Source organism: Haemorhous mexicanus, chromosome 5, assembly GCF_027477595.1.
Source record: "Haemorhous mexicanus isolate bHaeMex1 chromosome 5, bHaeMex1.pri, whole genome shotgun sequence".
Lineage (NCBI taxonomy): Eukaryota > Metazoa > Chordata > Aves > Passeriformes > Fringillidae > Haemorhous > Haemorhous mexicanus.
In genome coordinates this window covers 29,170,706-29,182,781 of record NC_082345.1, presented here as the reverse complement: position 1 = coordinate 29,182,781, position 12,076 = coordinate 29,170,706, and the positions used below count along the sequence as shown (strand labels likewise).

The 12,076-nt window shown below is 47.5% G+C and overlaps 1 protein-coding gene across 3 annotated transcripts in view; it reads left to right on the top strand.

Moving 5' to 3' along the window:
• Positions 1-12,076, top strand: part of LOC132327477 (solute carrier family 23 member 1-like) — a 36,589-nt gene that overhangs the window by 17,009 nt on the left and 7,504 nt on the right. For all 3 annotated transcript variants that reach the window (XM_059846683.1, XM_059846681.1, XM_059846682.1), the window contains 8 exons: positions 470-627; positions 3,598-3,757; positions 4,914-5,095; positions 6,820-6,940; positions 7,281-7,437; positions 7,647-7,900; positions 10,874-11,038; positions 11,896-12,004. In XM_059846683.1, coding sequence (XP_059702666.1) covers positions 470-627; positions 3,598-3,757; positions 4,914-5,095; positions 6,820-6,940; positions 7,281-7,437; positions 7,647-7,900; positions 10,874-11,038; positions 11,896-12,004 — 1,306 coding nt within the window. The remainder of the gene's footprint in view (positions 1-469; positions 628-3,597; positions 3,758-4,913; positions 5,096-6,819; positions 6,941-7,280; positions 7,438-7,646; positions 7,901-10,873; positions 11,039-11,895; positions 12,005-12,076) is intronic.

Sequence of the window (12,076 nt, the reverse complement as noted above, 5' to 3'; positions counted from 1 at the left end):
GAACAGCTACTGATGGCAAAAAACGTGTAGCTCCAATTTGCCAACTTTTCATGTGATCCTTTGTGGTGCAAATAAGATGGACTGAAATACTTGCATTCACTTTGCCTGATTGCTCTCTCCCTGTACCCTGGGAGGTCCCCAGCTTCCTGGAAAAGTATGTCCAACAGCTTTGTCTGCAGATGCTGGGGATAAACCGGTTGTGTCTGACAGTGGTCTGGGAAGTCCACAGTACTACAAAAGGTCTTTGGACATGTAAAGGAGGAGACATTTCAGTGGGTGCATTGCAATTCTTGTAGGTGCTTTGGAACAGCCCCTAAGAGAGCATTAAAGCTGCCAAAAAAAAAAAAAGAGAGAGAATGGGTAATGTTAGTATCACCCAAACAAAAATCTGTGAGTTCTCAACAACATGGTAATAACAGAGAGCCAGTTCTGTGTCCTTCTTCACCCAGTCTTTCTCTGTGGCTCCCAGCACTTCCTGACAGCCATAGGAGGTCTTGTAGCCGTCCCTCTGATGCTCTCCAAAGGCCTTTGCCTCCAGCATGACCTACTGACCCAGAGCCACCTGATCAGCACCATCATCTTTGTCTCAGGAATTTGCACCCTGCTGCAAGTCCTCTTTGGAGTGAGGTAGGCCAAATGCAAGAACTGAGAACATGAGCAACTACTGTGTGCTAGGCCACCACCCTGTTGGTGAGTTTAATAGTGAATCATTTGTTACCCTTGGGCAATCCCAAAGTTGGCAGGGTCCATGCCAAAGCACCCTGAAACTGCTGAGAGCTTTGCAGGGTTACCTTGCTGTTTCAAATTTTGCATCTTCTGATACTTCATATACCTTTTGTTTGGCTAATAAGGAATCTGTCCTCAAAATAATAGAGCATTGTGACATGCAGTAAAACGTACCTGCTTTTTCCTTACTCCAGGGATCTTCCAGCTGAGATAGGAGCCTCCTGATTTGGGCCTAGGGTCAAGAGAACACAAATTCTACAGGAAACTCTAGGGGTGAAATCCATCTGCCACCACTTAGGGACTCAGGGCACATGTGGTGCCACTTCCCATGCTCAGGGATTTGTGGCATAAAACATAAATCCTTTGCTGATGAGCAGCTAGCAGTGAGATGAGCATGGAGTTGCTATTCAGTACCCAGAAAAAGAAGTATTTAATGACAGAGATGACTGCAAGTACTCTCCTTTTCCAGAAAGACCCTGTATCTTTGCTGACCTTGAAAAATTTCTTCTATTCCCCTTGTCATAACTCTGGGCTGTCTCTCTCTTTCCACAGGCTGTTCTTTCCTCCAGTATGGTGGGAACCTGTGTTTTTTGCTTCAAAGACAAAAGCTATACATTCTTTGGCTTCTGAATCTGAGGGATTCTGGTTAATCACTGGTCAACTGCCAGCTCCACAAAATGTTTTTCCTCCTCCTGCTTCATTCACTACTGAAACGTTTCTGTCTTAGTCTTAAGAAATGTCTGTAGACAAATTTCTGAGGCATGCTCTCCTTCTCCTACATTGTTACAGGATTAGTGGAGGAAGGAGGAGCACCTTGACCACAAAAAACAGAGAAACTGGGTTTTCAGCTAAATTCAGGCTGGACTCCATGACCATCACTGCTGGTGCAATTCAAGCATTCTGAGTTCTCCCAGACACCCTCCAAACGCCTCAGTGCATTCCTGGGAGCTGTAATGTCTCCTGCTCTCTGTTAACTGGGGATTAAAGAGTAGCAGAGAGCCTCTCTCTCCCATGGATGAATAGCTAATTGAGGTACAACAGATCAAATTAATTGGTAAGGAGCTGTTCCCATGGGATAAACTTGAATGGCTTTTGCCGTGCTGAGGGTGCAGTTGCCTTGTTGCTGACCCCAACCATAAGGCATGGGGACATTCATGAAGCAATAACCAAGGGAAAAGCTGACCCACTGCAACCTGCAGCTCAGTCATGCATGAAAAAGCAGCAGTGGGTCCCAGACAGTTGCTGGAGACACAGTCAGAGGCTCCTGAGGGGAGACACAGGTCATTTGCTGTTGTGGTGAGTCCTGCTTAGTAAATGCTTGGACATCATATACTGATTATCAAAACATAGTATTGCCTTCCCTATTTCTGCAGCTTTCCCTCTTGCAAACCCCACAGGAAAGAGTTCACTGTACCCCATAAGCATCACCTTGGCACCCCATTTTCCTCTGAGCCTACCCATGCCAACACTGGCTGTAAAATATCTTAGGGACCAACACTACAGGAACTGTAAATCTATTGTTAGATTCTAAGTCATGGCCCTGGGCCTTCTCTGTTTCTTTTTGTTTGTTTTTTGTGTCTTGCCCAGCAAAATTGTTTCAAAGCTTTGACAGTGCTTCAGTTGTGCATGACTAGTATAAATATTTGGTTTAGGTGACAGAGACATGGTCTGTTACAGCTACGTCATCTCTTATTTCGAGAATGTTAGAAATTCCTCAGTTTCAGGGAAAGCTGTGCCCTGGAAAAGCAGTCACCTGAATTGCTGTCCCATGGCTTTTCTGAACAGGTGCCATGAGAGCTCCTGGCACAAGGAGAGGTTGCTTTGGGGGTTCCTCCTAGGGGTGCTCCCTAGAGGAAGGAAAACAGAGGCACCGTGGAGATTTCCCTTGGCTGTTTCGGGGATGTTGTGCTACCCTCAGGCAACTTAGGATTTTTCAAGCACACTAGAGGAATGGTTAAAAAAACTTACACTGCAGTGGGGGCTTATGTGGGGCTTTGAGGAGTCAGTCAGGCCTTTTAGGTCTCTGTCTCCATTTCTTCATGCATGGAAAAAGAGGCTGGTGCAGCTCAAAGGAACATTGCTCTGTTGTGTAAATCTCTGCATGAAGCCAGTGCTGAACTCCTCTGGAGATGCAAGCTCCTTGCTACTCTGAGGGATTCCCAGAGGGAGAGATACTCTAAGCCAGGAGACATGTGGTGAGGGGGGAGAGTCAAGGTCTGCCCAGTCACCCAGGCAGTACCCACAGACCCCTCCATGCAGGTTTCCTTTCTAGTTTCAGTGGAAATGCAGAAGAGGAATTGGCATTAAAACCCGGTGTACTAAAAGCCAAGTCACATTTTCTGTCACCTTCAGACTGAGGATTGTTGTGACATGGAGAGTAGTTAGTGCATGCCCTTGTGTGCATGAGCACATTGTGAAGAAAACCAAAGTAGCCAAAGGAAGCAACTGATATTGGCAAGATTGACTGAACTTTCCTTCAGCATCTCACCGTCCTTCTTCCTCGGTCTTCTTCTCTCCACCAGATTTTTCCTACTCTGTGCAGGTCTGTGGTCTCATCAGCCATCAGAAGCAGTACTTTTTCTTTAACATGGGCTAGCAGGGTTGGTCTGTAGCACCGATGTGCCCCTCCATTGCTGGTATTTGAACCTCAGCTCTTACCCCATGTCAGTGCTCTTGCATGCAATGGGCAGCAATTCCTCCCCATGGTCAGTGACAGTGACCTGCCACGACAATTCAAAAGATACTGTCAGAGGCCATGGGTAGACTGACTTTTAAATTTATTTTGCTTTCCTTTCTCTCACCCTTATAGAGCAGAGTTTCTAGCACTCTCACTTGTTATTCTTGTCATTTTTCCCTCTGCTTTCCTTCTAGGCTGCCTATTATTCAAGGAGGGACTTTAACATTCGTGACTCCCATCTTGGCAATGCTGTCTCTCCCCAACTGGAAGTGCCCTGCCTGGACAAACAACGCCACCCTGGTGAATGCCTCTTCACCAGAATTCATCCAAGTCTGGCAGACACGGATGCGAGAGGTATGTTACATTTTCAGTGGCACCTGCTCTGTATCAGGGCTGTTTGCTTTCAGTGAAGTGCCTGACCATATCATGGCCATCACAGCTGGAACAACTTCTATTCCCAATGAACCTTGGCCCTCAAGCTGTTGCAGCTTTCTAAGCATCTATTCTCTATCAAAAAAGTAGGTGCTTCACTGCTGCTGAACAGGGGACATGCAGACCTCCTCATGTGATTTATGGTCCCTGCAAAGTCTCCACTGGTCCAGTCAGATCCCTTCTCTATAAAGCATGGTTAGCCTAGAAGAAGAAAGGGAGGGAAAGTATTGTCAAGGAAACAACCCTGTCTAAGCACAGGAAACATAGTAAAAAATGCAAGGCAAAACCTACTGTAAATATTAAGGAAAAGGACATTCTTAGGTAACCAGAAGGGAGGGGGAAAAGTCAGGGGTCTCACTGCCTTATTCTACATCAATTGCCTTTATCAGAGCAAGTGACTAAGTTTGCCTCTGTGGATCCATTTGTTGGTGTGTTTTGCGAACCTCTTGGGAAGTGTTCAAAGCTCACCAGGGGTTTGCTGTGCAGCACAGGCTGCTCTCTGCTCATACACATAGATCTATCACAAGGGCACTGCTGACATCTCGTTTCAGCCTGGGTCATTCACCCAGCCCCTGGAGCTGGGGGAAAGGAAGGTGCTCAGCACCACAGAGGTTGCAGCCTGGGTTTGTTACCAAATCTGAGAAGGCAGAGAGCAGCCTTGCCCCTGCCTGAAGCTGCACTGAGGTGAGCAGCACTTCAGAATGTAATTGCTGGCTCCTTGGCAGTGATTGTCAAACACTGGGAAGTTCAGGGTGATAAATGTGCTCCCAGAGTGAAACTGATACTCAGGAATAAAAAGAGGCTGTGATGAGTCACCTGCCTCAGCAGTGTGCTGAAGAGACCCAAGCCCTTCCCAAAAGGAAGATCAGTGGAGACCATGGCTCTGCTCCTGCTGCTTTGGTGGTCCTCCCCACATGTAATTCTCAGTGAGGTTTTACTGTTGTCAGCAGGAGGCCTCTATGCCAGTCTGTCCCTAGAGACTGAGCCTGGCTCTCATGCTGGATTTGCACTGATGTGAAGAAAAAGCTCAACAGCTGGAGTTCCTTCCAACTTCTGTTTTCATCCTCAATTTTTCCAGGTGCAAGGAACTATCATTGTAACTTCCTGCTTTCAAATCTTCGTTGGATTTTCTGGCCTGATTGGGTTTCTGATGAGGTTCATCGGCCCCCTGACAATTGCCCCCACTATCACCTTGGTTGTACTACCTCTGTTTGAGTCGGCTGGAGATATGGCTGGGCAGCACTGGGGCATAGCATTCCTGTAAGTCTCACATCTCTGGGGAGGATGAGAGTACACAAATCACCTGCCTCTAATATGAAACCAAGTGTCACAGTCCACAGCAGAGTTCCCCTGGGTTCAAGGTTTATTTGCTGAGCACCAACATGGGACAGGTTTGTGCAAGGCAGCCATGTGACATAGTCATTCTCTCCAATCCCCAGGAGGTTAAGCTCTCAGCAACAAAGCAAAACCCAAAAATGAGTTAAAAAACCACAGACTTTTGTAAAAATACAAAGTCCATAGGTCAGCAGAGATACAAGCCTTCCCCATGTGTGTGCAGTCTCCATCACAGTTGTCTACACACACAGTCTTACACACATGTTATTTAAGTTTAAAAGACATTCCTAAAATGACCAAGTTGAGCATTCAGATATTCTATGTTGAAATAGCTGGTGCTTTATATATTGTCTTCACATGAGTAGGAGGAATTGTTCTCTCCAGAGTTGTAAGGCTGCTGAGCTCCTTTGTTTATGCAAATGGATGAAGTGTGCACTCACACAGTCTGTCTGGACACCGTAGCATTAGAAACTACAAATGGAAACCAGTCATCCAGTGCTTTGAATTGTGTATGTCACAGAGTGTCTTTGCAGAGAAATGAGGACAGAGTTTTCTTTTCACTTTTGGAATTCTGCCTGTCCCTGACTACTGCACCTACAGTTTGTCACCTTTTCACATGGGGAAAACTACCAGTTTTCTAGTGAAGTCAGTGAACTTCAGCTGGTGCAATTGATTTCTCACCAAATCCTATCCAGATTAATTCACTCCATGTATAAAATTTAGATTTGTTGTAAAATACTGATGAGGCCTTCAGAGGCCTGGCTAACCCAGGAAATGTCCGTGGTCTTCTACCAGCTCAGCAGTCTAAGTGGGATGCCCAGTCCCTGCCCTCTCTCCACATATGGTAGCCTCCAGCTTCATCTTGTTGGCCTCTCTGGGCAAAAGGCACATGGGGGGCAGGCTGTGAGTGCACCCAGATGTGCTGCTGTTCCCAGATGTGTCCTACACAAGGGATGGGAGAGGAGCTGCAGCTGCAGTTACTTCCATCAGTGGGAGCCCCAGGTGCTGCCAGGGACACACGGGAACACCCCTGCCATGGAGGGCCCCTCCATAGCTCAGCCCTCACTGACAGAGAGCCATGCTCTCCCCTTCTTGGCTGGCTGGGGGGGCTCTGAGGGCACCATGTGCAGCCCCACAGTCCCACCATGGTTTTTTCTTTCAAAACAGGGATTTGCACTGCCAAACCAAATCCTCTTCTTTTACTCCGAGTTACAGGAGCTTTTTGCCCCTGAAGAGCAGCATAGGTAAACCTGAAATCAAGAAAGAATAAATCCTGTATTTCTAGTGTATCTGAATTACACAGGCAGAACCTGAACCTTGCATGTCTGTCAGGTCTTTCTTTTACTTATGAGGCATTTTTAACCTTTCTGCAACTGTGTCATACTCACAGATGCACTGCCTGGGGTGTCAGTCTTGAAACAATAAGGGTAAAAGAGTTATTTGCAAATATGCAGAGTTATCAGTAGATTATGATGGAAAGCTTGTTCCATGTCTGGCTTGGTGGAGTGGGGAGCCACCCTCTGCTGCTGAGAGCCTGTTTTTATGGGTCTTCTGGAGTCCTGGGTTCTTGGGTAGCAGTTCTTCACTTAATGTGGGGACAGGTGGGCAGCTGGGCACGCCCTTTATGGTCTCATTTCCCCTCCTTCTAGGACTATTTTTTTCATAGTTCTGTTCTCTCAGTACTTGAAACACATTGCTGTGCCGCTTCCATCTTACCAGAGAGGCAAGAAGTCCCACTTCTCTCCAATCTACCTCTTCCAGATCTTCCCGGTATGTTGGGGTTCCTGGACACCAGGGAGTTGTGACAGGGACTGGCCTCACCCACCCCGGGCTGCCTGGGCTCTTTCCACTCGTGTCCAGATGAGCGAGTGCTTCCCAGCTGAGCCTGTGTGGTAAGGGGCAGAGAGGAAAAAGCCCCCCATGGCCCTGATTATTGGGAGGGAGGGAAGGAGGGAGAGAAGAAGAAAGGGCCACCAGGAGCTCCTGCTGCCTCTTTACCTCCCTTCCGTGTGCAGGGAAAAGGGTCAGGCGGGGACACATTGTCCACCCCAGCCGTGCTGAGGATGCAGCCATACCCTAACCAGACCCCACTGCTGCTTGTGATGGGCAGGTGCTGCTGGGGCTCTCCCTGAGCTGGCTGCTCTGCTACGTGCTGACAGTGACCAGCGTCCTCCCTGCGGCCCCCACTGCCTACGGCCACCTGGCACGGACAGACAGCCGTGGGGACGTTCTGTCACGGGCTCCCTGGTTTCGGCTGCCTTACCCAGGTACCACTGCCTCCCTTTCCCCATCCTGCCTACTCCTGCTTGCATCTCCACTTACGACTACCAGGAGGAGAGGAAATGTCAAAAATCAGGTGAACGCCCACAGGCATTCCTGCTGTTCTTCCTCCCCCAGGGCAGGGGCAAATGAAACCCTGAAATTCAGGGCAAATGAAACCCTGTAATTCCACCTGAACCGAGCTCTTTACTTGCAGGCCAGTGGGGAACGCCAACGGTGAGCCTGGCCGGGATCTTTGGCATCCTGGCCGGGGTGATTTCCTCCATGCTGGAGTCCGTGGGGGATTACTACGCCTGTGCCCGCCTGTGCGGGGCCCCGCCGCCGCCGAAGCACGCCATCAGCCGCGGCATCGGCATGGAGGGCATCGGCTGCCTCCTGGCCGGGGCCTGGGGCACGGGCAGCGGCACCACGTCCTACAGCGAGAATGTGGGCGTCCTGGGCATCACCAAGGTGAGCCTGGCCGCGGCTGCGGTGCCTCCCGCAGGGCTCCCCCGCGGGGGTGTGTGCCGGAGAGCGGTGCGCGTGGCTGAGTGCTGGACCTGGGGAGTGAGCGCCTCCCGAAAGTTTTATAACTCACATACAACTTAGAACACGGGAAATTGTGCCTTGGCACATTGGTGACCAGTTCAGCAGCACTACAAATGACTTAACAGGTGAGCAGTGCTTCCCTGCCTCTGCCTCTGGCCTGCATAGGGAATTAGGGCACTCACTCAGACACCTGGCCTAGGTAAGGCTGGAGAGACAATGCTACATCTGAGCAAACCTGTCCGGGCATGGAGAGCGAGAGGAGAGAAAGGGAAAGGGTGCCTGTTTAATAGGGCTTCAGATTCCACAGCGTCTGTAATCCAAGGATGGCAGTCATGTGAAAGGCAGACTATTTCTTCAGGGTTACAAAATGTGATTGTAAAGGTTTATGTGTGAGTCCCTTGAGTATATTAATTGCACTTATCAGGGAAAGAAATTTCCAGAGATAAGTTTGACAATCAGATCAAAGATTTTTACTAAGCAGCCATACATCTAGCTGCTAACTGGACAACATTTTCAAATCATTGCCAAATAAGCAATGATAAGCCAGAAGAGTTGTGAGTCAGTAAATAAATGCAGCTTCCTTACAGCTTCCACTCTATAATATTGCTTATTTCACTGGATTTTATAAACCTCACTCACAATAACCATTTTTCACACATGGCAGTGTTAGTGTTTGACTGAGGTGGCTGCCTCAAGCACCAAGGGCTGTCTGGATGTCTGCATGGAGTCCAGTATAGCCTATCACCACGTGTGCCTTGTCACTAGGAAGTCTGTGCATACTAACCATCTACCTGAGCCAGCTCTTTCCTGATGTGCAGTTTGCTGCATGCATTGTATGTGTGGCATGCTGCCCAAATTGATAATTACCAGGTTATAGGACATGTGTTCTCACAATGTATGCTGAGTCCTCCAGGAGGACATGCCATCCTTGCTGATTCAGGAGAGATATTTCCCTTGGATCCCACCTCTGCTCACTGTGTCCACACTTGAAAGAGCTGAAAATAGAGTGTCATCTCAGTCAATTTAAATCAGTGTAAACTCTCTGGCTGGGACAGATGGGGGTGCTGAGAGCACAAGGCAGATTTCATTTCTTTTTTTACATGGGAAACACGTTTTTCCATAACAAATGGAAACACAAGGGACTTGTTTCCTCTCTTAAGCACAGATGTCCAGCACCACTGGAGAAGTCTTTGGAGATCTCAGATACATCCAGGGCTGACAGATAAGGCAAGGAGAAGCTGCTAGAAGCTGCCAAAATGCAACATCTTACATGGTATCAGACACCAACATTTAAACTGCTTGATCAGGCCTGGTATGCCAATACTGAGAACTCCTTTCCAAGAAAAGGAGGATTTTAAAGAGAGGTAAAGGCCTCAGAGTCACCACATATTGTGGGGAACCCTGCAGTTTCTTCAGCCTTAAGAAAGAGAACTGATTTTATTGTTTTCCTGACATAATTGAAGCAAACTCCAAACTAGTGGCTTTAGCAGAATATGATCACAGTGCTATCACTGGAATTAGGTGTTTTGTCTTTATGTTCAACTCCATATACACGGCAATTCAACATTTTAGCAAATTGAGACTTTAAATCTTTGTTCTAATCCTGGAACAAATAGATCTGTTGAGTTTTATTAATTAACATTTAGATGGTAATAGTGTCCCAAGGTTTTAAGCCAGAGTATAAAAAGCAATGAAGCACCTGAAGGCAATGCATGATTTTATTTTGAAACTCCACACCAAATTTTTTTTATTTTTCTTTCACAATCAAGAAAGACTTAAAATAATTTAAATGGACATGTTTAAGCAATACTTAAAAAGAGACTCTATTAGTTACTGAGAATGTTTTTGTTGAAAGCATTCACAAAAAGCCTGTCTTGTAATTAGACATTCTTCAGATATTTGAAGGGAGGGATTAAAATATTTAATTTAATTATAAAATGTTTGCAGAGGATTACAGAACTGCCCTGACACAAATATTGTAAGTTTAGAATGATTCTTTGGCAGTCCAAGTTTTGGTGTGGGCAAGGCTTATCTTGACTTGGAAGTTTAACAAATATTGCTGCTTTCCTTTTCACTTTCCATATAAATGTCTCTTTCAAGCCTTTGTTTGGCAGATACTCTTTTTCTTTCCTATTCATATGCTCTAACAGATCTGAATAAAGGGCATGGCTTGGTCCTTCCTCCCATCTTTTTTGTAGTGTTTAACCAAGAAAAGGCCTAGGGGAAAAAATGAGAAAAAAATGGTTTTACTGAAGATAGATGGGTGATGAGAGATGGGGACAGAGCAAAAGACTTTCTCACTTCTTATTTCTTGACCATAGAAAGGATATATCAGATCCCAGAGCTTAGGATGGAGCAGCCAGCCAGCTCTGGTCTCTGAAATCTTGATCTCCAGGGAATGGAGGGATCATTGTGGGATACCTCATTGAAAGCCACTTCTGGATGTCAGTCCAAACCCTGGCAGAAGGATTGTCCAGTGAACTGGCTGGGGAGTTGCAGTGCCAGGCTTGTATGTATGCCAAGATATTTCTAGGCTAAAGCAAGAACAAGTGGGTATTACTGTGCTCTTAATTATTATTTTTTTAAATTTCAGTTTAATAGCAAACTGTTGAAGTTCTGGCAATAGTAGGAGAGGGGATAACACTGAGTGAATAGGTGTGGTGCTTTCAGAGTGCCTTATGTGATAAATATCTATGGTGCACAAACACTGATGCTTCCCAGTCAGTGTCACCATCCCAGCTCACCAGCAGCTGTATCCAGACCTGTCCCTGAACGTGCCATGCAGTGCTAGGGCCAGAGCTGCAGCACCTACCTGACAGGCTGGCCCTGGAGCCTGCCCCCATGGCCCTTCTCTGCCGGTCAGTGTGTGACTGCCTCCTCTTCCTCTCGGCGCAGGTGGGGAGCCGAATGGTGATCATTGCTGCTGCCTGTGCCATGCTCCTGAGCGGCATCTTCGGGAAGGTTGGGGCCGTGCTGGCCAGCATTCCCATCCCTGTGATCGGAGGCATGTTCCTTGTGATGTTCGGAGTGATCGCGGCAGTGGGCGTTTCCAGTTTGCAGGTAACAGCTGTGTGAGCGCTGCTGCATCCATGGCGAAGGGGACTTCATGTCATTGAAACAGAGTCATAGAATAGGCTGAGTTGGAAGGGACCCATCAAGACCATTGAGTCCAACTGCTGGCCCTGAGCAGGCCACCCCAAGAGTCACACCATGTGGCTGAGAACATTGTTCATACACTTCTTGAGCTCTGTCGGGCTGGTGCTGTAGCCACTTCCCTGGGGAGCCTGTTCCAGAGCCCAGCCACCCTCTGGATGAAAAGCTTTTTCCTGATATCCAACCTAAACCTCCCCTGACTCAGCTTCATGCCATTTGCTGTCACAGGGCTTGAGATTAAAGAGATCAGTACTTGCCCCTCTGCTTCCCCTCATGTGGAAGTTGCAGTGAGGCCTCCCCTCAGTCTCCTCTTCTCCAGGCTGAACAGGCCAAGAGACCTCAGCTGCTCCTCGTACTGCTTCCCCTCCAGACCCTTCACCATCCTCATGGCCCTCCTTAGGACACTCACTAATAGCTTTATATCTTATTTTGTGGTCCCCAAAACTGCACACAGCACCCTCAGTTTCAGGTCAGTTTCTTACAGACTCTGTCAGCTATAACCACGCTGCAGCAAATGCCAACATTTGTGTTGGCAATTCCTCAGGTAAAGATAAGGGGCTGTACCCAGAGGGGCTGAATCACAGAGGGCTCCCTGGTATGGGCAGGGCTGGCTGGCACTGGGGACTGCTGGATCACAAATGCCCCAGCAGCACCAGGGCTGGGTCCATTCCTGATTCCAGTGTTTGCATCCCACCATGTCTCATGAACACAACAGTAATCCAGAGTTTTGTCCATGTAGTAATGTATGAAATTTCTCTGTGCAGTATACAGATATGAACTCCTCAAGAAACATCTTTATCTTTGGATTTTCTCTATTTGCTGGCCTCACAATTCCCAACTGGGCAAGCAAAAATAGTGCTCTGCTGGAAACAGGTAAGAAGTGACATCAGAAGCATTTTCTGTAGCGTGAAATGGAAGGAAAGGCTGACCAGAGAAATCTTTTAA